The 27,711-nt window shown below is 48.1% G+C and overlaps 1 protein-coding gene across 1 annotated transcript in view; it reads right to left on the bottom strand.

Moving 5' to 3' along the window:
- Positions 1 to 27,711, bottom strand: part of FGFR1OP2 (FGFR1 oncogene partner 2) — a 266,925-nt gene that overhangs the window by 142,331 nt on the left and 96,883 nt on the right. Inside the window, exon 3 of the mRNA XM_078674121.1 lies at positions 9,848 to 9,965. Coding sequence (XP_078530247.1) covers positions 9,848 to 9,965 — 118 coding nt within the window. The remainder of the gene's footprint in view (positions 1 to 9,847; positions 9,966 to 27,711) is intronic.

The following is a 27,711-nucleotide window of genomic DNA, read 5'->3' as shown; positions in this document are numbered from 1 at the left end:
CGGTCCGGCCAGAATCATCGCCCATTCCCCATCAGTCCAGTCCCGTCCTCTATCTGCCGCCCATTTCTCCCGTAGAGGCAATGTAGATGGCTGCGAGTGTGCTTGTAGGGCCTGTGCCAGCCAATGGATGACGTGTGAGCCATTTCCCATTATATGCAGATATTGCATGAAGTTGTGCATCGGCAATTCTGCGGTTACATCGCCCCAGGAGGCTGCAAGTGTGCGTATGAGAGCCGCGTGGAGCAGGAACTGACCAGCTGGGAGTTCCGTGGTAGCTGCCAGGTCTGCAAAGGTGAGTAGCGCGCTGTCAGCTTACAGGTCGCCCAAAGTGTCCACCCCTGCTTGTGTCCAGCTAGCTAAGCGAGGCGCGGTCAGTGCGTCCATCTGTCCTGGAGTGCCCAGTATAGGTAGTATCGGGGCGTATGGTGTCGTTGCTCGGGTGAGTCGCAAACAGCGTAGGAAGCACCTGCGCGCTACCGCTAGGTGCAGCTGCGAGGGGCAGGGAGTCCGGGTTATCGGGTGAAATAGTGTGCAGATTTGCGATTGCGTCCAGGCAGCAGTGTCCGAGGCGGTGTCCTCTAGATGTTTGCCGCTGAGCCACCCTGCCACCCATTGCATCTGCGCCGAAAGGTAGTACAGCTCCATATTGGGAACCGCCAGACCTCCTGACTCAGTTGGCATGTAGAGTTTGGTCAGCGCTACTCGGGGTCGGCCCTTGTTCCATATGAGGCTACGCAGCAGGATCTCCAGGTCTCGGAATAGCTTATTCGGCACGTAAGTGGGTATATTGGCGAAATAGTACAGTAGTCTAGGCAGCACTATCATTTTGGTAAGTGCTACTCGGCTCGGCTCGGCACGTTGAGGGGCAAGGTGTTCCAGAATCTGATCTGCGCCCGAACCGAGGCAACGGCCCGCAGGAGGTTCCCCTCCAGGACATCCGTCGGGCTCCGATATATTCGTATCCCCAGGTAGCGGAACGTAGTGGGGTACCATTGCAATCTGCCTCCGCCCAAGCGCACATCACATTCGGGCGTGTCCGGGCCAAAGGAATAGGCCCCCGATTTGGACCAGTTGACTCGTAATCCCGACATCTCTTCGAAGATCCGAAAGACGTCGGTCAGGGAGGCAGGGATGTCAGTTATATCTCTGACGTACAGCAGTAAGTCGTCTGCGTATAGTGACACCGCGTGCAGGCCATCAGCTAGTGGAATCCCCCATGCAGGTCCTTGTGTCCTGAGAATTGTGCAAGGGGTTCCATGGCCAGGGAGAATAGTAGAGGCGACAGGGGGCAGCCCTGCCTAGTGCCTCGTCGCACCCGGATGGTGTCCGAGAGCAATGCGCCCGTGCGGACCCGGACTGTCGGCTTGTCGTATAGCAGGCCTACCATGGCTTCATAGCCTCCACCTAGTTGGAATTTCTCCATAACCGCCCCCAGGTACGGCCACTCCACCGAATCGAAGGCTTTCTCCAGGTCCAAGATCAGGCATCCCGCTCTGGGCCACTGTTGGGTAGCATACTCTTGGACGCGGAAAAGGCGGCGGATATTGTGGGAGGTGTGGCGGGTTGGGACAAAGCCGTTCTGGTCCTGATGCACCAGGCGGGGCACATAGGGGGCCAGTCTCCGGGCTAGTGTAGAGGCCAGTATCTTGTAGTCTGTATTTAGCAGCGCCAGGGGGCGGTAAGAGCCCACCTGCGTGCAGTCCTTATCAGGTTTGGGGATGGAGATCAGGGTCGCTTCATTTAGCGTTGAGGGTAAGGCTGCATCCTCCGATACCGCGGCGTACATTTTCAGAAGCTCCAGGATAAGTATATCCGAGCCTGCCTTGTAAAATTCGGCTGGGAGCCCATCCGGGCCCGGAGATTTGCCGTTAGACAGATTGAAAATTGCGTCTCGGACCTCATCGGGCGTAAGCGGGGCTCCCAGTTCGTCTTGTTGTGCAGTAGTCAGTTGTGGCATTTGCAGAGGGGCGAGATAGCTAGCAATGTCCGGGTGTGGGTGCGGCAAGCGAGAGCGGTATAATGCAGTATAGTGAGAGGTGAACGTGTCATGGATCTGGCGCTGTGTGTATAATAGGCCCCTCCCCTCTGCGTGTATTGCTACCACTGGGGTCGAACGCGTCTCTTGTGAAATCAACCGGACCAGTAGCTTGCCAGGCCTGTCACTTAGATGGTGTGTCCTCGCCGAGTGTGCTGCATAGTTAATGTTGCGAAGTCTCTCTAGTAGGCTTGCGTGGTCTGCGCGTGCCCCCTGCAGCAAGTCAGCACCTCCCTCAATGGCCTCCCCCTCTCTGTCGAGCAGAGTAGTTTCTAGCCTGGTCAGTTCGCTCTCCAGTTGCTGTCTCATGTGGCCCTGTGTCCTCAAACAGTGTCCCCGAGTCACTACTTTGAAGGCGTCCCATTCTACCTGGGGGGAGGACGCCGTACCCGCATTGTCTTCAAAGTACTGAGCAGCGCGTGTAAGGAGGGAGTCGCGGAAGGCCGCGTCTAGTAGCAATGTCGGTTGTAGTCGCCAGGTGGGTATGGGGGGTGCGGTTGGTCCCAGGTCATGGATAAGAAGTGCGGGTTGTGGTCCGAGTGTGTGCGGCCCATGTATAGTGCATTGGTCGCAAGGGGTAAGAGTTCAGTAGACACCATGAATCGGTCCAGGCGTACATGTAAGTCATGTGCGCCCGAGTAGTAGGAGTAGACCCGTGTCCCAGGGTTGTGTGATCTCCAAACGTCATGGAGGTCCCACTGTTCGGCCCACTCCAGCAGCGCCTTCGTGGCACCACGAGTCGGAGCGCCGAGAGGGGGCGGGGAGGAGCGATCTATCGTTATGTCTTATGTGCAATTATAATCTCCACCCAATAGCAATAGGGACGTGTGCCAGGTTGCCATCCTCGTGGATAGTCGCGCCAAGAAGCCTCCCTGATCAGTGTTTGGGGCGTAAAGTGAGACCAGTGCTATCTGTTGCCCATCAAGCCTGCCTTGCACTGCAACAAACAGAACTGTATTATACACATATGACTATATTTATCTTGGATCACCTGGACCTCAGAGGTTTATCGTAAAGTTTGGTATTATGTAAAACGGCATTCAAGAATGTGTGCTAATGAACTGCACTTGTTTGACTCGGCTGTGGCCCATTCGCCACAGCACTGATTCATTCAGCAAGGGGGATGAACATGGGATTTCCACACCATCACTATGACCCTCCTGGCTAATTTACTGTCAGCTTTAACCTCTCTTTGGCATTGAAAAAGCTTTAGTTTAAGCTCATGGCCCTCTGCAGGTCTTTACACCCTACCACTTTCATCAGTACCCAGGTGACTTCGCTCCAATAGTATGTAAACCCAGAGCATTCCTGAGTCATATGAAGGAACTTAGCTTGAGGAAAGTTTGAGGATGCAGCAGTTTATATTTTCACAACTGCACAGCGTCCATTGCAGGAATATGTTTAAACCAGGCACTTTCTGACACAGTACAGGAGTGAGCCAACATTAGTTTACGTTCATTTTCATTAAGCCCACCTTCACAGGTCAGTCCCCTATTAGTCTCTCAGTATCTCCAGTGGTAACCTAATAATTCTCAAAAGTGCTGTGTTTAGCCAGATCATCAAATTCCTGCCATCTCCCATAATGCCATCAGATCATAATTTGTGGCTTTAATTCTGTAATCTCCAACTATCTGCACACTCCAGCATCAAAAACCTGGAGAGCCCAACCCCATCCACCAATGTCTTAAATTAAGCCAGCATTAAATCATTAAACAGTTCCTCTGTAAAAATCCAAGCAACCTCCGAGCATGCTAATTCCTTGGCCGAGTAGAAACCCTGCTACCTACGGAGAACTACCTGTGGAATCATGGGGCTTATGACTTGATATGACATGTTCTATGCAGCTCCCTAGGATTGCATCCCAAGGCGACCCATAGCAGCTGAGGTGCCTTCAATATATTAGGGCACAAGGCAACAAAAAAGCAAAAAAAAGGCTACAGAGATGTTATAGATTAGAAATAGCAGGGAATTTAAAGTTTTTTTTAATGGGACGTAATATTTAACTACCATACGTTAATCCAAATGCCGACTGTGGCCAGGCCCTGCTGCCAACCCACCCACATGCAGCCAACCCCACGCTCCGTGCGCAGTGGAGGGTTGGACACAAGGCTCGCATATTTAATTACCATACGTTAATCCAACGGCAGCCGCAAATGGTCTTCAGCCATGCAAGGTGGGGCATTGGCTGCAGGGCCTAGTCGCAACCCCCCGTATGCAGCCAACACCACTCTGTGCATGGCCTTTGTCCGTGTGTAGCGGAGGTTGGCCTCAGCTGTGCGAGTGGGTGTGTGAGTACCCGTGGGAGTCTGAGTGGGTGTATGAGTGGATCTCTGGATCCCTGAGTGGATTTATCGGTGACCGCATGGGTGAATGAGAGGGTATGTGAGTGACTGCATGGGTGTGTGCGTGGGTGTATGGATGTGGGTGGATGTGTGAGTGGCTGTGTGAGTGGGTTTGTCAATGGTTTTACTGTATAGGTGTGTGAGAGGGTATGCAAGTGGCTGTATGTGTGTCTGTGACTGTGCGAGTGCCTCTGTGGGTGTGTGAGTGGATCTCTGGGTCTTTGAGTGGATCTATTGGTAGCTATGAGTCTGTAAGTGGGTGTATGGATGTGTGAGTGGGTGTATGGATATGTAAGTGGGTGTATGGATGTGTAAGTGGGTGTATGGATGTGTGAGTGGGTGTATGGATGTGTGAGTGGGTGAGTGACTGAGTCTGTGACTGGGTGTATTTTTGTAGTCTGATTCTGGATCTGCAGATCTGTCACAGATTCACACTGGGAGCTGCAATGAACTCCACTGTGGATTCACTGATCCTCGCGCAACCCAAAAAACATTTTCAGGCAATTTCTTGTCCATGAGGAGTCCCTAACAGACCTCTCCATCGGTCCCATGGGGTCAGGAGACCTCTATCCTAACCCCTTCAATTCTATTTCGACTTTATTTCCCCTCATGGGAACTGTGTCCCGATTCAGTGCATTTTTCAAAGTTCCATTTTACACACACACACACGTACTCATATGCAGATTTCAGGGGTGCAACATGGTGTCCTTTTGACACCCTGGCACCCTTGAAATTGCATTCTCAATTTGCGATTCTCTAATTGAGAATAGCAAATTGAGAATGTCTTCCCATTCATTTCCCATGGGCCTCTAGGCCCATAGGAATGAATGGGCAGGTATTCCTTAATTGCGACTCGCAATTTGCGAGTCGCAATTAAGGAATGTTTAGAAATCGCTATTTTTTAAGCGATTTCTACATGCATAGCCTTTGCTATTCCTTATTAGCGAATCCTTATTTTTCGCTAATAAGGTTTTGCAAATGGCATTGTTGATGCATGTTCCAGTAAGTCTTTGTATGGTCACTATTGTGGAGTGCCATTGCTCCACATCCAGGACGACATAGATTCCCTAACTAATCCAACCATATCCCCCCCACCCCCACCGCCCTGGCGGGTATCCCTACTACACAGATGTTGGGGTTTTGACTGGCCTTCCACAACTGCTCCCCTTCCCTTTAATAAGCAGACCTAAAGCCCTAAAGTAACTTAACACGCACCCTTGCCATGGCTGCTTATGACCTCACCTATTACAACACTCAGGATATGTTCTATGACATCATTGATACCATCCCTGCAACTTCTGACATGACATCATTGTGCATGGAAGGACACGAGTTATAGTTACAGTTACTTGAGATACCTATAACTGGTAAATTTCAGTGTTTTGTTCAATTTAAAAAGTGACATTGTAACTGAACTTTTCGCTTTACTATGACTTTGCTTAAACCTTAAATCCCAAAGTGATGATACCAGAACTCCAGCCAATATGCTATGTCTTCATAAAGGCATTTCGAAGACAGCGTTGGTTTGGGGAATCAATGCTGTAGTGATTATCTTGGAAAGTTGTGTTTTAGCAGGTTTAAAACTTCATTTTATATTAACATAGTGGAACCTAGTACAAGATCTTTCTTATTTAATGAGTTTAGTGGCCAACCTGTGAGCCTTTTTAATGGCAAGTTTGTTTTAGAAGGTTTACCACTTCATTTTCTTTTAATATTGCAGACCCTTGCTAGAGGATTTTGTTTTATAGAATCTATAGGCCTCTTTAACACCAAGTCTATTTGGAAACTATAGGGTCAATATAATCTGACAACCATATTAACCGATATCAAGTTTTATTTAGATCAATTCAAATGCATAAATTTAGACTAGAGCTTGGTGATCCTCTGGAACTGGTTTAAACAAACAAGTTACTTACCTTCAGTAACGCTTTTTCTGGTGGATACAGTATCTGCCTGTGGATTCCTTACCTTTTGAATTACCCCTGCGCCAGCATTCAACTGAAACTTTTTCATAGCTCTCCCACGTCAACGAGGACGTCACAATAGCACGGCTCCCCTCTTGACTATGTAAAACGTCATCGGAGCCATTAGAAGACCTCATTGGCGTGCTGACGTCAGTTCCACCCATTTTTTTCCAAGCCTTCGAGGAGAACGGGTGAACCGGCCACATTTTGCAAAAATACACAGTATACAATATATCCACCAATATACACAGTATATGAATGAAAGAAGAAAGAGAACAGGAAGAGTTAAAGCCAAGACATTTCCTAGCGACAAGATTCCTAACAATGCAAACAAGAATGAAATATGAGAATGACATGCCGAAAAATCTTTTCGGTATACGTAGGTAGACAACAGGGAGGAGGGTGGGTCAGTGAGGAATCCTTAGGCAGATACTGTATGCACCAGAAAAAGCGTTACCGAAAGTAAGTAACTAGTTCTTCTGACGGATACATCTGCCTGTGGATTCCTCCCCTTTTGAATTGAATCCCCAAGCTGTCCTTCTCCAGGAGGAGGGTGTCCACCCACTTATACCAATAAATCCTGCTACAGAAAATGTGCAAAATGGCCATCCCTCCTCACCTCCGAGCCTAAGCAATAATGCTTTGCAAAAGTGTAAAGGGAGGCCAAAGTTGCCGCCTTACATGTCAAGCAGAGGGACACCTCTAGCCAAAGCTGAAAATGAAGACTTCGCTCTAGTAGAATGAGCTCTAATACCTTCAGGTGGTTCCTTCTTAGCCAAGGCGTAGCATATCTTGATGCACCTGGAAAGCGTTCTCTTATGAACAGCTTTGCCCTTCATTCTTCCCACGTAACCAACAATGAGCTGACTGTCCAGCCTCAAGTCCTTGGGTCTATCTGGGTAGAAGCTGACCGCCCTTCTAGGGTCCAGGTGGTGAAGTCTCTCCTACTCCTTGGAAGGGTGAGAGGGAGAATAGAAGATAGGCAAGGTGATAGACTGCCCCAGTGAAAAGGTGTAACCACCTTAGGCAGGAAAGCAGCTCTAGTCCTAAGAACCATCTTATCTGCATCAATGGTTGTAAAAGGAGGCTTACAACTATGAGCCTGGAGCTCACTTACCCTCCTGGCAGAGGTAATAGCTATTAAAAAAACAGTTTTCAATGAAAGAAGCCTCAATGGATAACTATGAAGATGGTCGAAAGGAGAGCCCATTAGAAAAGTAAGAACCATATTTAAGTCCCAATGAGGCATAATAAAGGGAGTGGGAGTAAATCCATTAGTGAGGCCTTTAATGAACCTCATACCTATGTGAGACAAACAATGAAGGCTGGTCTGGCAAACAAAGGAAGGCCGATAAGCAACCCTGAACAGTTGCGACAGCACAATGCTGGGCCAAAGAAAGTGAAAAACTAAGAAGATCAGATAAATGGGCCTTCAAGGGATCAATCGAACTCTCTCCACACCACTTAACAAATCTAGCCCATCTACAGGAATAAACAGATTTTGTGAAGTGTCTTCTGGCTGATAAAATAACATCCACCACATCCGGTGGAGTGAGAAGGTTGCCATGTTCAATCTCCATATTTAAAAGGAACAATGGTCTAGGGGAGGCCTCGCGGGTCCTCTTGTAGCCTGGGCTACTATCATTAGGAGCTGTATTAATCTACAGAAAAACTTTTGAAGGGAGTCCCGACGGGACTAACTAAGCAATGTATGGAGGGATACACGGTAGGAAGTAACATCACATTTATTAACAGCATAAATGGATCATTATTCAAAAATGCAACGATAATAGTTCTTGTGCTCACACAAAAAAGTGCAAGTGCGTGAAGTGAAAGTGCTTGGTGACATTAAAAGCTTTACATCGCATTGAAAACAAACTATAGAACTCCGAATTATTTAATTGCAATGAGGGAGTTCTGTTTGTGAGGTCGACGGCATTTCGATCTAGTTATATAAAGATCATCTCAGGACTGTAGTGTGAGCAAGTAGAATGCAGCAAGAACCAAGCTTGGATCTGGTATGGGAGTGAACCCGGCCATGGGGGCCGAGGAGCCGAGTCTCGCACCTGGTAGCAAAGCGAATCGAAGTGAATCCGGTCAGCCAAAGTGAATCCTGTACCTCGGCTGACCTCGTACCCTCCAGCTCCAATCAGGACGGCTCCGGAATTACCCCGGACTAGACACAAATCATCCTTCATTGACGAAGACCATCACAGCACAATACTGAGCCTGAGGCCTGGGGGAACACCCTCCACATACACATACATTTATACACATACATATATACACATATATATACACATGGTCAATAGATATTTTGGGCTACTGCCGATGTTAGGAGGCAAGGCTGAACAGGCATGAGCTGTTTCTGCAGCGATATTTTCAGTTTTAGTTACGCAATGCGGAATTGCCAACTTACGCACTGCACAGTATCAGAGTCACGAGTGATAATTTAAAAGTGGCAGAGCTGGACCAGGATGTGTTTAGCAAGAAGCTGAAGCTGAAGCTGAAGCACACATTAAATAGCAAGACTTGAGGAACAGGTTCCCAAGGGAACACAAAATTATTAAAATCCAGTGAACAGACAATATGCTATGGTCAATGGGAACTCTAAAGGGCACCTGTTCTGGTTTATCAAGAAGAAAGCCTGCTTGGAAGTCTTAATGTTGGGTATTTCTCTTTACCAACAAAATAACAAAGCTTGTCATTTTTATGGCATGAAAATCGTGAAGCCCAGAACAAAACTCTTCACAGAATAAGTGCCATACGTGGAAACATCAATGCAAAATATTAGTTGCCAGAATTTAGGTGTTGCTCGAGTTTTCCAGCAAGCCAGTGGTAGAAAATAATTATATTTTTCGTGATCTATGAAACTTGCACACTTCTTATGTCAGTGGGGAACTTAAATTGTTATTAAAACATTTCACAATGCTTTGTATCTGAATGAAAGAAGCAAATACACTATGGGACACATGCATCAACGAAAATACCGATCGCAAACGGGCAGATTCACAGAATCTGCCCCTTTGCGACTGATATTTTTGTATTTGGAATGCATCAACCCAAATGCAAATTCGCAATTTAAGTAATCGCAAAATTTGCGATTACTTAAATTGCAAATGCATTTAGGAAATCGCAAATTGTGATTCACTAAATGCAATGCATGATGCAATTCCAAATTGCGAATTCGCAATTAGGGTTCGCAAATTACCATCAATTGGTACTTGATGGTACTTTGCAAAAACTTTGAAAAAATCACTTTAGTGTAGTTTCATGTTACACACACACATGCCCATGGGGCATGATTGTGCGCAACATGTGGTAACATCTGAATTTCAGAGGTGCAACAGGGTGTCTTTTTGGCACCCTTGAAATTGCATGCGCCATTTGCGAGTACCTATTTGGTACTCGCAAATTGCGAGTACCAAATTCATTCCTATGGGCCTTTAGACCCATAGGAATGAATGGGAAGCCATTCCTTAATTGCGACTCGACGGTTGGCTTACCTTTATTCTCTTGCTGTAGGACCCGGATCTGTCGATTTTCTTGTTGGATTCCTAATACTAGCGTAGACCTAGGGCGATGTCTTGCTACCTCATTAAGTTCTTGAATTTCTTCTTGGTACTGAAAAACAAGATGGAAAATAAATAGGGATATCTAATTGACAACACATAAAGTGCATAGACATTAACACTTTGAACTATGAAAGCAATGAGTGAAGATGTGATTATTTCATTACGTTATTTAACAGCTACATAGACAATCAACGTAAATTCAAGCAAACCAAACCCACATCTTTAATTCATCCTCTGAACCGCACAGCAGACTAAAAACAAGTTCAGAGTTAAAACCTTGTTCGGCACACCCAGAGGACACCAATGTCAATCAAATAAAAAAATTATCTGATATCTCATGAGCCAATCTAAACGTGTTACACTATTTATTATAATAATCGTTTCAGTACAAGTTGAGTTTCAGCATAAAGATGCACCAGAAATTAAACAAGCATTCGCAATGCAATCGGTCTCGCCTTTGGGACATTATATATATTTAGCTAGGCAGCACATTAGCCTGGGTGCTGAAACATCTACTGTTATTTAACATGGAGAGAAAGTAAGCACCAAACTACGTGACACGCCAGGTATGGGAACACATGGAGAGAAATATTGCCTTTCGGCTGGAAAGCTCTGTTTTAAATATAAAATCAGGGCCTTCGGTGGTCATATCACTGAAAATACAAGATTTGAAAAAATATTATTATCTACGGGTGCTCGTTGAAGACAATTTCTACGGACAGGAATCTAGAGCATGCTAAAGTAATTCTGTTTTTTTTTTTTACTGACCTCTGCTGGTCGTTTTCTATCAAGAATTTATAATAGAGGCAGCTGCCAGAAAAAAAATAAAAAAGAAAGTTCTGCAGCAGAAAGCAATTCTGGTATTTTACTGACTCTAGTGGTCATTTTCTATCAAGTCATTTAAATAGAGGCAGTTGAACCGGAAAAAAGTCCATAAGCGGAACCAAACAAGTCCTAGGGCTGATCTCCAGAGCCCACAAAGGACAAACACATATAAGTATATACTAAAGTATATGCAAGAGGTCTCGAATGCTTGACCTAAAAATAGGTGTTGCATCAATATATACCAGACCCCTACATAATACAGGCATGAACCACGAGCAAGAGAAATGCATACAGGGCTGTCCACGTAGTGGGGGCAGGCTCAAATGTCAAGTTAAATGCTGTGACTCAGTGGCTTACGTTTATTACATTTACTGATATAACAGTAACCAAATAGGGTATAAAAGAAACAGAGGTTTGAGATAGAGGCGGAATTAATAAAGACTAACATCTTTTTCCATTAGTACAGGAGTCTAGATTAGGCGGTCATCCATGCATCAAGAGGAAGGCGCAGACATGTCTACGAGTGGGAGCGAGCCCAACCAGCAGAGAGGAGGAGGTTACAAGACCCAAGTGTCTCAGAATATTATAAACAACCTTCAATATCCATCAATAACCGTCGGACCCTTTCAAGGTTTGGACATAGTTTAGAAAATACCGTGCTAAACATAGAAGACATTGATTCAACAGGGTGTCTTGCTACACTGGTCTGGGTTGGCAAACTCCATTAGATTTGCCTGTTAGCAGAGACAACTCACTCATACTTGTTTAATTGTTAGAAGAAAAACCAAGCTGGCATATCCAATAGGTCTCGCCTTTGGGACCTTATAAGTGTTTAGCCATGCAACGGTTGATGTTGGTGCACCAAGGATATTGTGCTGCATAACTAAATACTTATAAGGTCCCAAAAGCGAGACCTATTGGCTATGCAAATGCTTGTTCTTTTTTGGTGCTGGCATCGGGCTGTTCAATAATTCAATTTACTAAAGCAATAAACTGTAGCCAACACATATTTGAAGATTCTAACAATCTTAATGACGCGTCAAGACATGTTGGCTTCAGTTCACTTCAAGCGATGCAAGCTCTAAGCAATCACCTCGCATTCTTTTTTCAGGACTTCCCTAGAAATACATCTTCTAAAGGAGAGCCAAAGCGGAGAAAAATCACCCTTCATGCACAGACCTAGCACCCTCGACATGAAACTGTACACAAATCAAAGCTGTGCCACTTGTATTACATTCATATGTACTTACGCTGTAATACACTGGATAGGAAATGTGACATGGCCACGAGGACAGCAAGAGGAATTACTAATATGAAGGAAGCAAGAGCTACTGGGGAAAGTCTCAGTGAGCAAAAACCTGGGAAGCTACACTCCCCCAGTGCACAGGGTTGTGATGCCACACACAGAGCAATGGCATGCCTTTAACTACGGAAGCTCTGCCTGTGGTTCTGTACACCTGATGAGACCCAAATCCCACGAGGGACAGCCCGCAGACTCTAGGAGAACATGCATGATGTGGGACAAGCAGGCCGAGGTGGAGCAATGCGCCATCTGCATCTCCATACACCAGAACTACAAGTATCAGCATGCACATCGAAATCCTGGTATGACGAGTGTCAGGAGAAAGCCTGTGTCATAACAGCTTACCTTAGATGGGGATATGTACGTGTACACCAGGGTCTGACAGTATGACACACGTTATGTGGGCCTCTCATACGGGCCATGGCCTCTCTCTGGGGCCCCATGTGTGCGACAGCCTCCGGGCGAGGAACACGCTCGGAACACGATACGGTTACTGAACTTTGTGGGTGGAAAGATGTGTTGGCTAGGATCTGTAACTTGTTAATATCTAAATTCCAACACAGGTATACCTCGTTGTCTTGGAAAGCGCTCTGACACCTTTGGGTAAAGTTCGCCCTATGTAAAAGTGTATTAAATAAATAAATAGGCGGTGAGTGGGTGTTTTGGGAGACAAGCACATAGATGCAGATATGGGTGGGGGTAAAAAGCCCGGTAAGTTAGTGCACAGGGGGGGGTGGATGTCTCTGGAGACGGGGGTTAGCTCTGTAGGTTACTGCACAGGTGGGTGGATGTCTCTGGAGACGCGAGATAGCTCGGTGGGTTAGTGCACAGGTGGGTGGATGAATGGAAAGCTGAGGATATGTAACTGCCTTCCCTGTCTACCGCGTCTGCGGGAGGGTCAGAGGCTGCAGACTCCACAGCAGAGGTTTTTCTTTCATTGGAATGTGCAGGGAGCAAAGGAAACGTTTACAGCCACCCACCCCTCTCCTCTGCACGGGCACCCATCCCCCACCACAAGGGTGCTGCATCAGGGGGTCAAGGTCCTGAATTAGCTTGATGATCATTGCCCCATTCAGGCGGTACTTTGCGTATATTTGCTCTCTGGTTTGGCCCAGCAGGGTGACCCGCTGGCGGAAAATCCTCTCCTGGATCCTACGTCTCCTCCGTGCTGCTCTCTGTAGCCTTCGCTGCCTGACCACCATGTAGAGTCCTGGCATTGTGAGACTCCTAATGCTGCTGCTGCATCTCCTTAAGTGTGTTTGGTCAGGCTGATTGGGTAACGGTTTTTCCCAAAAAAATTCATAGGCTTTGATGGTTACCACCTGCTTTGGGTTGTCCTTAAAATGCGCCTCGCAAATAGCGATTTACGGGTTTTTCGCAATTAGCGAATTTTCTTGAATAGCGATTGCGATTATATTGCGGTTTCGCAATATTTTTCGCTGTATCCGTGGTTCCTCGCTATTTCCGATTCGCAAATGGGCTACTGCCTGGATTCTGTGAATACATTTGCGTATTCGTTATTCTGTGTTTGCGAATTCGCTATTTCCTTCATGAATACCGATTTTGACTATTGCGCTCGCAATAGCTTTTTCGCAGCTATTGCGAGCGCAATTTCGGTTCATGAATCAGGCCGTTAATGTCCTGTGTCTACCAAAAAAATGACCTTTGGGTCGAGTTTGCACTATATAAAACTGCAACAAAAAAAATAAAACTGCGACAAAAAAAAACATGCATGTAAATCCTTATTAAATCACTCATTCAATATAACCCGCCAGGTCAGGTTTGGTGTAGGGGAACAGGCAATGCATCCGATGCAGCTCACGTGCACGCAAACTACTGTGATATTATCGAAACTATTAATATGCATATGCAGCGCGTTTTGCACAATTTAAGATTTATATTGTTAATTAGTGCATAGACAAAATGTTTAACCAAACATGCAATATTGCAGAGCGCGGAACATATTTGTGAATCACTCTCATTGACTTGGGTAGGGAATGAAACATATATGCACTTGAAGATCCAAATATATTAAATAAATTACCAAAGTCACAGTAAAGAATACCTGTTAAGTCTTATAAAGCCTGCACCATATGAAAACATGAAAGAGGGGACAACCAAGGCAACTCATTAATGAAGGAAAACATGCATACAACGTCCGTTGACAAATCAATTATAAACCCCCAGACTAATTTTACTGTACATCAATAACCATAACACACTGGAAAAAAATGAAAATACATCAAATATTTCATATATAATTCTTTTAGGCCATAACTCGCCTAATACTAGAATTAAATATATAGCTACCTTTCTATTGATCAGACCAATATCTGATAATTAATGGAAAAGTCAAAATTCACTTTTTTCATAGGCGGCAGGTTAAAACCACCAAAGACATGGCCTGGTAAAGTGGCTAGTGGCACTGACAAGCGTAATTCATACACAATCTTTTGTTTAATAGAGTAATGAAGGAGTGCTTAATTTGTAAAAATCATCGCACTGCTATAATTGTGTACGGTACAAGGCACACTTCCTTTAATTAGCAGTCATCCAGGCCGGGAGCTTTGAATAAAGCATATTATTTATGATAGGGCTCCCAGTTTTCAGTTTTTACAGATAAATACAGACAGAAATCTATTTTCCAGTCTGTAATTATTTTTAAATACAGAAAAATACGGAAAATAGTTCCTCTCTGAATGTTTTTTTCGACTGTCAATCATAAGTGCCAGGTCAATAGATTGTAAGGTAGGGGAGATGAAAAAAGAAACCAGATTTCCATATTAAGCTTAATTAAGTGCCGATCTATAGTTATTTATGCTATTGAACAATGCAAGTGTTTTAGATAAAGCTATTGCACTGTATACTGCTGAAACCTTTTGGACATTCAAATGCGAATATATATTTATCAGTCAAATAAATGTGAAGAAATACTCATAGCAGATCATTTATACAGAAAACTCAAAATAAAAATGGATAAATACAGAAAAAATAAGCAAAAAATAAATATGGATAAATACAGACGGTAATGTAGAACAAATAAATACCATAAAACTGGGAGCCCTATTTATGATTACAAATTGAAGAGGGAGAGAGCCAGGCAGGGACGGGAGAGGACAGGCAAAAGGAAGGAGAATAGACAAACGAGGGGAGGCATAGAGGCTGTCCGGGTTTCACTGCTTACAGGAGAGGAGTGCTCTTCCACAACATGACCTCTTTTCACCTCTGCCTGTGCATACCACAGGGGAGGGTAAATCCTGACCAGTCGCGAAGGAATATGGGGAGAGACGGGCAGCAACTTTAGAAGAGGATTGGTACCAATTGTTTGCCTACATTTATTAAAATAATAAAAAATAAAGCGCTGTGCTGCGCTGATGAAGCAACAAAGGTTTAATGAAAGCAACCTGGAAGCGAACCTGTGAAGAAGACGGAACCGGAGGCAAAGCTTAAAGAGACGCGATACATAGCTGCCAAGGTTTGAGACTGCTTATGTGTGACATTTTCATAGTTTTAGTGTACTTATGAGTGACATTCAATGATCAATGTGTGACACTTAAGAATGACACTTTCTTGCGAGTAAAATCAAGCAGTGAAGTCCATGGAGATAGATAAATATCAGAAGTTACACCCATATGAGCAGCGAGAAACTGTAAGAGGATCTTAAAACTGCCACAAAGCACCTGAAATAGAAGGACACTAATCGCTCTTTTTCATGTTTTTAATTTATTTTATAGCGCTCCTCGTACCAATGTAGGGTGTCAGAGCACTGTACATCATGCACACATTATAGAGAAACAACTAATCATACGTATGTAAATCAGTCTAAATGGTTTGTTACACAAAACAGTGAGGATTACAAGTAGCAGAATCACATTTCATCCATACTAGTAAACAGTATATTTTAAGAGTTTTTAGTCTGGAGAAGCACAAACTCATGATTTAAAAGGTACCACGGTGGTTTGTTTTATTTAAAACATTATATTTCTACCCCAACTAAACCGTTTAGAGGGGAAAAATAGCGCTAGGCTCAAACCTATAACACGCAGTTTGAATACAGACCCTTTGGTGTAGATCATAAGAAATTGTGCTATATTTGGATTGTAATTTAGGATTGTAACTTATGAAGTGTGATTAAGAAAAGGATCTCTGTGACAAAATCAGTAACCCACTGAGCTACCCACATAAAATGCACTTTAGTGATCTGCATGTACACGTTCTTTGCAGCAGGCATATTAACCCTCTGTGCTGCTTCAGGGTGGGTGTGAAAATACATTACCCGAAGAGAGAGGTGGCCCCACATCGTCGCAGTTAAAAGGGCAGATTCCCATGTCATACTCACTCGCAGGCGGAACCAGCAAATCAAAAGTAAGCGGTCCCAGCACTGGCTGCAACTCCTTATAAATACACAGAACACATGGGTCTCCGCACTGCATGGCGTAAAGTAAAAGCTAACTGAAAATACATTCAGGAGAGGGAAACCTGGCCTATAATGCAACGCACGGGCCCCTGCACCATAACAGCTGTAACAAACAGTACTCTATTATATACATTTTAAAAACGGTTCCTACCTTCGAAGTCGAAACAACATAAAAACTATGGGAAACGGAGGCCCCTGCACTTCGAGTTAAGCCTGCAGCAACCTTCACCGAAAGCCAGGACTTCGCAAGCGTCGGGCTACCCTGTCTGTCGAGGTCAGGGAGGACAGTCAAACCCCTACTGGTGGCAACGATTCCAGGGGGCCCAGGTCCATTGGCAGGAAATAAAACAAGCATTTGCAATACAATCGGTCTCACCTTTGGGACCTTATATGTATTTAGCTCTGCAGCACTTTACCCTGGGTGCTGAAACATCTACTGTTCTTTAACATGGAGGGAAAGTAAGCACCAAACTGCGTGGCACGCCAGGTATGGGAACATATGGAGAGAAATATTGACTTTCAGCAGGAAATGGTATAGTCCAAAGCTTTGCTTTCAATATAAATCAGGGCCTTCAGTGGTCATATCACTGAAAATAAAAGATTTGAAAAAAATATTATTGTCTACGTGTTGTCGTGGAAGACAATTTCTATGGACTGGAATCTAGAGAATGCTAAAGTGATTCTGGTATTTTACTGGCCTCTGCTGATCGTTTTCTATCAAGAAAGTTAAATAAAGGCAAGTGCCAGAAAAATTAAAAAAAGAAAGTCCCTCAGCAGAAAGCAAATCTGGTATTTTACTGACCTCTACTGGTCTTTTTCTATCAAGGCAATTAAATAGAGGCAGTTGAACAGAAGGAAAAAGTCCCTAAGCGGAAGTAGACAAGTCCTAGGGATGATCTCCAGAGCCCACAAAGTACATACACATATAAGTATATACTAAAGTATCTACAAGAGTTCTCGAATGCTCGACCTTAAAAACACATCATGCTGCTGCAGCCTGCGCTGAGTCTAGACCCTGCTGCGTAGTCAATCAATCAATCAATCAATCAGGGGTTTATAAAGCGCACTACTCACCCGTGAGGGTCTCAAGGCGCTGGGGGGGTGGGGGGAGCTACTCCGGATCAGTCGCAGAGCCAGGTCTTGAGGTCCTTCCTGAGCGTGAGTAGGATCGGGGATCGTCTGATTTCAAAGGGAGCTTGTTCCAGGTCTTGGCTGCGATGTAGGAGAAGTAATTGCAAACACAACAGTGATGGACAGAATGTGGATCAATGTCACACATTCACCCCAGTCCAAAGATCTGGGCCCAAATCCATCGTTTTTCCACTCCACACCACCCTGGGTTAGACAATGGCGATATGCAAATCAGCGCTGACCCTGTGCCCCATGGGAACAGTCCAGTCCTAACTACAAAAGCCATGTCCTTCCCAGAACGGAATCAAGCATCCGAGGACCGGCCCGGTTTCGAGGTAACACCTCTCATCAGCCCGGCTAGCTTGACTCCAGTGGTGTGGAGTGCCTGGGACTCACGTCTGAGCATCCCCAGTACACTTAGAGCGGTAATTGCAAACACAACAGTGATGGACAGAATGTGGATCAATGTCACACATTCACCCCAGTCCAAAGATCTGGGCCCAAATCCATCGTTTTTCCACTCCACACCACCCTGGGTTAGACAATGGCGATATGCAAATCAGCGCTGACCCTGTGCCCCATGGGAACAGTCCAGTCCGAACTACAAAAGCCATGTCCTTCCCAGAACGGAATCAAGCATCCGAGGACCGGCCCGGTTTCGAGGTAACACCTCTCATCAGCCCGGCTAGCTTGACTCCAGTGGTGTGGAGTGCCTGGGACTCGCGTCTGAGCGAAAAACGATGGATTTGGGCCCAGATCTTTGGACTGGGGTGAATGTGTGACATTGATCCACATTCTGTCCATCATTGTTGTGTTTGCAATTACCGCTCTAAGTGTACTGGGGATGCTCAGACGTGAGTCCCAGGCACTCCACACCACTGGAATCAAGCTAGCCGGGCTGATGAGAGGTGTTACCTCGAAACCGGGCCGGTCCTCGGATGCTTGTTTCCGTTCTGGGAAGGACATGGCTTTTGTAGTTCGGATTGGACTGTTCCCATGGGGCACAGGGTCAGCGCTGATTTGCATATCGCCATTGTCTAACCCAGGGTGGTGTGGAGTGGAAAAACGATGGATTTGGGCCCAGATCTTTGGACTGGGGTGAATGTGTGACATTGATCCACATTCTGTCCATCATTGTTGTGTTTGCAATTACCGCTCTAAGTGTACTGGGGATGCTCAGACGTGAGTCCCAGGCACTCCACACCACTGGAATCAAGCTAGCCGGGCTGATGAGAGGTGTTACCTCGAAACCGGGCCGGTCCTCGGATGCTTGTTTCCGTTCTGGGAAGGACATGGCTTTTGTAGTTCGGATTGGACTGTTCCCATGGGGCACAGGGTCAGCGCTGATTTGCATATCGCCATTGTCTAACCCAGGGTGGTGTGGAGTGGAAAAACGATGGATTTGGGCCCAGATCTTTGGACTGGGGTGAATGTGTGACATTGATCCACATTCTGTCCATCATTGTTGTGTTTGCAATTACCGCTCTAAGTGTACTGGGGATGCTCAGACGTGAGTCCCAGGCACTCCACACCACTGGAATCAAGCTAGCCGGGCTGATGAGAGGTGTTACCTCGAAACCGGGCCGGTCCTCGGATGCTTGTTTCCGTTCTGGGAAGGACATGGCTTTTGTAGTTCGGATTGGACTGTTCCCATGGGGCACAGGGTCAGCGCTGATTTGCATATCGCCATTGTCTAACCCAGGGTGGTGTGGAGTGGAAAAACGATGGATTTGGGCCCAGATCTTTGGACTGGGGTGAATGTGTGACATTGATCCACATTCTGTCCATCATTGTTGTGTTTGCAATTACCGCTCTAAGTGTACTGGGGATGCTCAGACGTGAGTCCCAGGCACTCCACACCACTGGAATCAAGCTAGCCGGGCTGATGAGAGGTGTGTTACCTCGAAACCGGGCCGGTCCTCGGATGCTTGTTTCCGTTCTGGGAAGGACATGGCTTTTGTAGTTCGGATTGGACTGTTCCCATGGGGCACAGGGTCAGCGCTGATTTGCATATCGCCATTGTCTAACCCAGGGTGGTGTGGAGTGGAAAAACGATGGATTTGGGCCCAGATCTTTGGACTGGGGTGAATGTGTGACATTGATCCACATTCTGTCCATCATTGTTGTGTTTGCAATTACCGCTCTAAGTGTACTGGGGATGCTCAGACGTGAGTCCCAGGCACTCCACACCACTGGAATCAAGCTAGCCGGGCTGATGAGAGGTGTTACCTCGAAACCGGGCCGGTCCTCGGATGCTTGTTTCCGTTCTGGGAAGGACATGGCTTTTGTAGTTCGGATTGGACTGTTCCCATGGGGCACAGGGTCAGCGCTGATTTGCATATCGCCATTGTCTAACCCAGGGTGGTGTGGAGTGGAAAAACGATGGATTTGGGCCCAGATCTTTGGACTGGGGTGAATGTGTGACATTGATCCACATTCTGTCCATCATTATTGTGTTTGCGATGTAGGAGAAGGCTCTCCCGCCAGTTCTGTTTCTGCGGATGCGGGGACCTCTCCCAGGTCGAGGTCGGCGGAGCGGAGGTACCGCTTGGGTACGTGAAGGATACTCTCTCGTTGAGGTATTTGGGTCCAATGTTGTGGAGGGATTTGAAGGCGTGGTGAGGAGTTTGAAGGTGACCCTCTTCTCGACGGGGAGCCAATGGAGGTTTCGTAGGTGTTGGGTCATGTGTTCGTGACATGGTGTCCCTAGGACGAGTCTGGCGTGGGTGACGTCCTTCTGCAGTCAGGGTGGATCCATTTGAAGGTCTTACGGAGGATGCGCAGGCATTTGAAACTAGCGGACGCGGCGACGTTGATCTGGCGGTCCATGGATGGGGAGGAGTCGAGGATGATGCTGAGGTTTCATGCGTGGTCTGTAGGTGTGGGTGGGTTTCTGAGGGCGGAGGGCCACCAGGTAGTGTCCCAGGCGGAGGTGCAGGGTCCGAGGATGATGACCTCGTTCTTCTCTGAATTGAGCTTCAGGCAGCTATCCTTCATTCAGGCGGCCACATTCTTCATTCCGTCTTGAAAGCATAATTTGGTCTCTTCTGGAGTCTTTGTGAGTGAGTGGATGAGCTTGGTTTTGTTGGCGTAGGATACAATGCTGAGCCCATGCTGTCTGACAATGGCGGCGAGGGGGGGCCGAATAGGTGTTGATGAGCGTGGGGCGGAGCGATGTTCCTTGGGGTACTCCACAGTTGATATCGGTGGGTTCGGAGAGGAAGGAAGGGAGTCTGATCCTCTGGGTTCTGCCAGAGAGAAAGAATTGGATCCAGTCGAGGGCAGCTCCTTGTATCCCTACGTCGTGAAGTCTGACTGTGAGCGTGCGATGTTAGACGGTGTCGAAGGCTGCAGAGAGGTCTAGAAGGATGAGGGCTGCAGTGTGTCCCTGGTCCGTAGCATGCGGATGTAGCCAGTGGCGGCAAGGAGGGCGGTCTTGGTGCAGTGGTCGCTGCGGAATCCACACTGGGAGGCGGCTAGGATGGCGTTCTCTTCGATGAAGGTGGTCAGTTGGGCGTTTACGAGTCTCTTAGTGACTTTGGGGAGGAGAGAGATGGGCCGATAGTTTTTCAGGTCCGCTGGGTCAGCCGTTGATTTCTTGAGGAGGGGCTTAACCTTTGCCCGCTTCCAGTCGGCTGGGCAGATGCCGGCTCTGAAGGAGGCGTTGATGGTCCGTCCTAGTTTGGGTGCGATGGCGGCGGCCCTGTGGAATATGTGCGGTGGGCAGGGGTCCGTTGGGGCTCCTGAGTGGGTGTTCTTCATGGTCGCGGTGATGTGTCAGACGATGGCGGGATCCCAAGTCACTATTGTTGGCCTGTCAGCGGCGGTGGGGGGAGGGGTGGTGTCCGCATCTGTTCGCTGAAGTTGTTGTGTAGGACCTTGATCTTTAGATGGAAGTAGGAGCTGAGATTGTCACAGAGTTCCTGCAAAGGTGTGACGCCCGTGTCTTCGCTGGGAGTTTTTGCGAACTGCTGTATGACGTTGAACAGCTCCTTGGCGTTTGTTGCCTTGGTCTGGACTTTGTCTCTTATGAAGGTCCGTTTGGTGTCTCTTATGCGCTGTTGGTATTCCTTCAGGGCGCTCCTGTGGTTGTTCCATGCTTCAGTGGTTTTCTGGTTTCGCCAGGTTTTCTCTAGGTGTCTGCAGTAGCGTCTGGCTTCTTGTAGTTCTGTGGTAAACCAGGCGGCCTTCAGAGGGCATTGTTTGGCAGGGTGGCAGAGGGGTGCAAGCTCGTCGGCGCAGCTGGAGATCCAGCGGTGTAATTCTGTGGCTGTGGCGTTGGTCATGGCGCTGGGGGGTTTTGGAGGAGGGTGGTGTTGAGGTGTTCCTCGGTGACCTTGCTCCAGTACCGTCGTGGCAGGCGCGGGGCGGGCTTTGGTGCGGTGGTGGTGTTGAAAGTGAAGTGGACGCAATGGTGGTCCGTCCAGAGGGCCTGGGTGGTATGGCTGAAGTGGATTTGTGTCCCTCCCGTAAAGATGGGGTCAAGGGTGTGTCCAGCTCTGACGGTGGGCATGTTGACCAGCAGCTTCAGTCCAAGGTTGTCGAGGAGAGTGATGGAGTGAGGCCCCCGAGTAGAATGTAGTCCATGGAGGTGTTGGCGTGGGGTGAGGCAAGCTCGACGTTGGTCATTGCAGACTGGGCGTGAGGTCCTGGTGGTCTGTAGGTAAGGGTGCTGCGTAGCGTGGTCCTGGGGCTGGGCTGGATCTGGAAGTGGAGGTGTTCTGTGTTGGAGTGGGGGTCACTCGTGCTGGATCTGAAGAATCGGAGGGGGGGGTCTTGAGTGCAATGTGTCCATGTGTCCGTGAAGAAGGCGATGTCGGGCGAGAGGGTGTCAATCAGGTCCCAGATCTCTACGGCGTGCCGGTGCAGGAAGCGCACGTTTAGGAGGATGTACGTCAGGGTTTCGGTGGTGCGTGCATTGGGCTGGCCTTCAGTGGTAGTGGGGGCTCTGTCGATGGTGAAGGATCTGCTGCAGGGTCTGCACAAGAACGGTCCATGGGTGGTCTTTGGCACAAATCTTTTGCAGTCGGTGTGTCTTCCGGGATTGAGTGCGTGGAGGGAGGTGGAGTCATAGCTGTGGGGCCTGGGACAGCTAGGGTTCCTGGCGCTGGTCGCAGTGGGTGCAGAGGGGCTTGCCTTAGGCGCACCTTTGGCGCGCCAGCTGCGTGTGTCCACTGCACATCTGCGCAGCGGTGGCCATAAGTAGGACAGGGGGCGGGATCCGAGGTTGGGAGGCGGAAGCAGGGGATGTGATGGGGTGGGAGGGGCCGCAGGGGCAGCAACGGCAGGAAACTGGGTCGAGGAAACTAGCACAGTAAATAAACAATCAAGAGGGAGGAAAAGCGATCAAGAGGAGAAAACAATCAGGAAGCAAGCACAGTACAATGTGACACCGTAAAAATAAAGTTACGAGTGAGAGTGCAAAGGTTATGAGAGCGACTAGAGACTGGCGGGCTGCAGGCACGAACCCTGCGCAGCTGAGGACTCAAGGCTGCGGCGGTGAGGCGGAGCTGCTGGGGAGAGTGCTGGCCTGGACCAGAGGTCTAGGTATCACGCGTGCTCCCCAGCAGTGGTCGCCATAAGTAGGGGGGGGGGCAGGATCGGAGTCAGACAGTGTCTGTTCACAGTGAATAGGGAATCACCCGACAGGCGCCATCGGCCCCACTCTAGCGGAGTGTGCCGATTCAAGATAGAAAGTCTGTCCATTGTGATCCTCTGCACATTTATGCGGCAGGCGGCAACCAAAAGATGTCAGTGGCACTACCTGAGATAGTATACCTAATTACTGTCAAGTGCACACCGGCTCTACAAGTAAAACCACAGCCCCTTTTAAACTAAAAGTATGTGCCTGAGTCAAATATGCACTTTTCTGTCCCATTTAGCAGAGCAGGGGGGAGTCACGGCACCAACAAACCCCCGCAGCAGTAGGAAAAGTCTGTGCCTCATTCGTATGTGTCCTAAGTAGAAAAAAGTTAGAGAAAGATTGTGCGCAGTCCTGGACTGTGTACGATAAAAGTTATTTTGAGCATTATTGCTTGGCTTTTCTTTTATTGAGGAAGCCACCGCTCTGCTTAGCTTCTGTCCATGAACCCTATATCTGAAATGTGCCAGATCAACTAAAGAGGCATCAGGGCATATGATTTGTTTTCAGACCGTGTGAAATAAAAGTTAGTGATCAACGGAAGTATGGGGGCGCGTTACAAACCTGCATCCTGTGCTGCCGAAAAACAGGGGATTCACGCCACCAACACAGCCCCGCAACGGTAGGAAAAGGCTGCGCCTACTGTGCATGTGTGCTAAGAAGAAACAAGCATTGGCATTGCCAATAGGTCTCGCTTGTGGGACCTTATAAGTATTTAGTTTTGCAGCACAATATGATGAGTTGTGTTGCGTGTGTGAGTGGCGTTGCGTGTGTGAGTGGCGTTGCGTGTGTGAGTGGCGTTGCGTGTGCGAGTGGCGTTGCGTGTGCGAGTGGCGTTGCGTGTGCGAGTGGCGTTGCGTGTGCGAGTGGCGTTGCGTGTGCGAGTGGCGTTGCGTGTGCGAGTGGCGTTGCGTGTGCGAGTGGCGTTGCGTGTGCGAGTGGCGTTGCATGTGCGAGTGGCGTTGCGTGTGCGAGTGGCGTTGCGTGTGTGAGTGGCGTTGCGTGTGTGAGTGGCGTTGCGTGTGTGAGTGGCGTTGCGTGTGTGAGTGGCGTTGCGTGTGTGAGTGGCGTTGCGTGTGTGAGTGGCGTTGCGTGTGTGAGTGGCATTGCGTGTGTGAGTGGCGTTGCGTGTGTGAGTGGCGTTGCGTGTGTGAGTGGCGTTGCGTGTGTGGCTTTGCGTGTGTGAGTGGCGTTGCGTGTGTGAGTGGCGTTGCGTGTGTGAGTGGCGTTGCGTGTGCGAGTGGCGTTGCGTGTGCGAGTGGCGTTGCGTGTATGAGTGGCGTTGCATGTGTTAGTGGCGTTGCGTGTGTGAGTAGCGTTGCGTGTGTGAGTGGCGTTGCGTGTGTGAGTGGCGTTGCGTGTGTGAGTGGCGTTGCGTGTGCGAGTGGCGTTGTGTGTGCGAGTGGCGTTGCGTGTGCGAGTGGCGTTGCGTGTGTGAGTGGCGTTGCGTGTGTGAGTGGCGTTGCGTCGATGAGTGGCGTTGCGTCGATGAGTGGGGTTGCGTGGATGAGTTGCGTTGCGTGTGTGAGTGGTGTTGTTTGGGTGAGTGGCGTTGCATGGGTGAGTGTGGTGTTGCGTGGATGATAGCGGGCTTGCGTGGGTGTGAGTGGCATTGCGTGTCTGTAAGTGTTGCTGTGTGGGTGAAAGTGGCACAGAGCCTTTGATGTGGCCACTTACAGATTAGCATTATTAAAATCTGCATGAAAATGTATTTTATTATTACTATTTATTCTTTGCCAAGCACTCATCACTGATCTGGGCAGCAGTCAAAGTGCATAAATAAAAGTAAGTGAACTCTGATCCTGGGGGATTTTGGTAGATGTTTACGTACAGACATACACAATACAACGCACATACCTTAAATGGAAAATATAAATGCAACTTACCTTTATCTGTCGGGAAAAAAAATTGGGTAGGAAAACTAGTTTGGTTAATGCAATCACTTTAGGCCCCTGCATGCTAAAAGCGGGGACGCATTTTTAGTTTGAAGAATGTGATAAGCTGAAGGAGGAGGGGGTGCAAGGGATGAGGGAACACGGCCTGGGGGAAGTTGGCTGGGGAGGGGGAGGAGAAATGCAAGGAATTTAGGGGAGGAGAAGCCGAGAAGCCGCAGAGCGCACGCTGGGCGAAGCCCTTTGATGTGCTGTGCGGCAAATGGAGGGAGGCTGATGCGCGTTCATGTTTGAACACGTGGTAGCCATAGCCAATAGGTCTCGCTTGTGGGACCTTATAAGTATTTTGTTTTGCAGCACAATATCCTTGTAACTAAATACTTATAAGGTCCCACAAGCGAGACCTATTGGCTATGCCAATGCTTGTTTTTCATGTGCTTCACCCCAGCCGTGGCTTTTTTTGGCAATAGGTGTAATCTGTCAACATTGAAAACGCAGCAAGAGATAGACTTCAGGAAAGCATCGTGGCTATCGCGAACATTTTTTTCTTCTTCATTGAATACCTCATAAAACACGTCTACTGTTTCTAGGCACAGTAAATAGCAGATGTCACAATTTTTTTTTAATTGATTTATTTCTGCAGATTTATATAGGGCGAACGTATTGGAGCGCTTTACATACGCACTAAGTTACCTTACACAAGGACACATTCATTTCTAAGTAGGCACGGGGATATTAAGCGATATGCCCAGAATCACTGACTGAAAGCTGACCAAGGACAGGCTCGAACATGGTTCCGCCGATCCAAAGTCGGCATCTCTGGCTGGAAGGCCATAACCTCTCATCGGCTCGCTCTCCGTACTATGGGGCTTATTCACAAGCCCCGTGTGACATACCGGCGGCGCAAGCGACTTATAAATAAGCCCCTATCATTGGAGCGGTAGTTTGTGAACTGAATTAAGAATGAATGGCAAATGAAACAATATGAAGAGATGCCAGCATTTGCAACAACAATTGGACAACACTGGCAATGGGCTGAACATATTAGGGCCGTTTGTATGGCCACCCCACCCCCACAGAGCACTGAAGGGCATGGAAGGACACAGGGGACTCAGTTTAAACCCTGGCATACATAATGTGCACGTCTGCTCCTGGTGGGAAAGGAGCGGCGGTAATTATAGTGCCCGGTAGAGGCTGTAAACTGCGCATCCCAGTGACGGGGCTGATGTATGCCCCATCTGCTGCTTATCTTTATTAGAAAGGGACCTTCAGAAATGAAACGCCGCCAGTTGTCTGCTCAAGATAAACAAACGGCGCCTGATATTAACGCGCCTTTGCTCCTGGGTCCTCGCAGGCCGGGGTCTCCCCTACTGATGCTTACCAGCATCTGTGCTTTAATGTTACTGCGGGAAGTGACAGAGCATCCAGGCACCGCGTGCGTGACGCCGGGCTCTGGCGGGAAATGCGGAGAGCGCAGTGCGTGACTTGAGGTGTGCGGCCATGCATCGGCCTTTCCCCGTCCTAAGGCCATGGTGCCACTGCACCTTCTGCACGGATAATAGCTACGCCCCTACGCGGAGAGAGGGATTATGTGTGGCTTTTAAGGTGACTTGCGTAGTGTATGAGGCCTGTGGGTTAAGTGTGAGAGACGTGGTGCGGAATGAGCTGTGTCTAGGTCGGGTGGGTGAGTTGTGTTTCGAGATGATGTGTGGGGTGGGCTACGGGTGAGTGAGCTGTGGGTTAGATGTGATCGGCGAGTTCGGCAGCTCATAGGTGAGAGAGCACAGATTGGTCTCTGGGTTTCGAAGTGTAAGGTGAGCTACAGGTTTGACGTGTGAGCTGTAGGTTTGACGGGTGAGCTGTAGGTTTGACGGGTGAGCTGTAGGTTTGACGGGTGAGCTGTAAGTTTGACGGGTGAGCTGCAGGTTTGACGGGTGAGCTGCAGGTTTGACGGGTGAGCTGCAGGTTTGACGAGTGAGCTGTAGGTTTGACGAGTGAGCTGTAGGTTTGACGGGTGAGCTGTAAGTTTGACGGGTGAGCTGCAGGTTTGACGGGTGAGCTGCAGGTTTGACGGGTGAGCTGTAGGTTTGACGAGTGAGCTGTAGGTTTGACGGGTGAGCTACAGGTTTGACGGGTGAGCTGCAGGTTTGACGGGTGTGCTGTGCTGTGCGGTGAGGTGGGGTATTGGATCTGTGAGGTGAGACTGGCTTGATGTGCTGGTGTAAGATCCCACAGTCACTGGGGCAGCAGCGGGGTGAGGTAGTATGAGAGAGGCTGATATGTCGGGTGAAATGTGGGACAATATGCAGGGTGTAAGACCAGCAGTGGCGTGAGATGTAGGTCCATCTGCGGAATGCCTGGTGTATACTCTGATCTCAATGTCCAGGAGGAGTGCTGCTACGGGCTGGGGAGGGGGGAGGAGAAATGAAAGGAAGGCTGTGTTTGCGGGGAGAGAGAGGGGAGGTGCTGGTGTGCGAGGTGCTGGTGTGGGAGGAGTGCTGCTACGGCAAGGCTATGTTTGCGGGGAGAGAGAGAGGGGTGGTGCTGGTGTGGGAGGGGGGAGTTGCTGGTGTGGGAGGAGTGCTG

Source organism: Lissotriton helveticus, chromosome 1_1 (assembly GCF_964261635.1).
Source record: "Lissotriton helveticus chromosome 1_1, aLisHel1.1, whole genome shotgun sequence".
NCBI classification, from domain to species: domain Eukaryota; kingdom Metazoa; phylum Chordata; class Amphibia; order Caudata; family Salamandridae; genus Lissotriton; species Lissotriton helveticus.
Note: the sequence above shows the minus strand (reverse complement) of the source record. Positions and strands in the feature narration are given on the sequence as shown.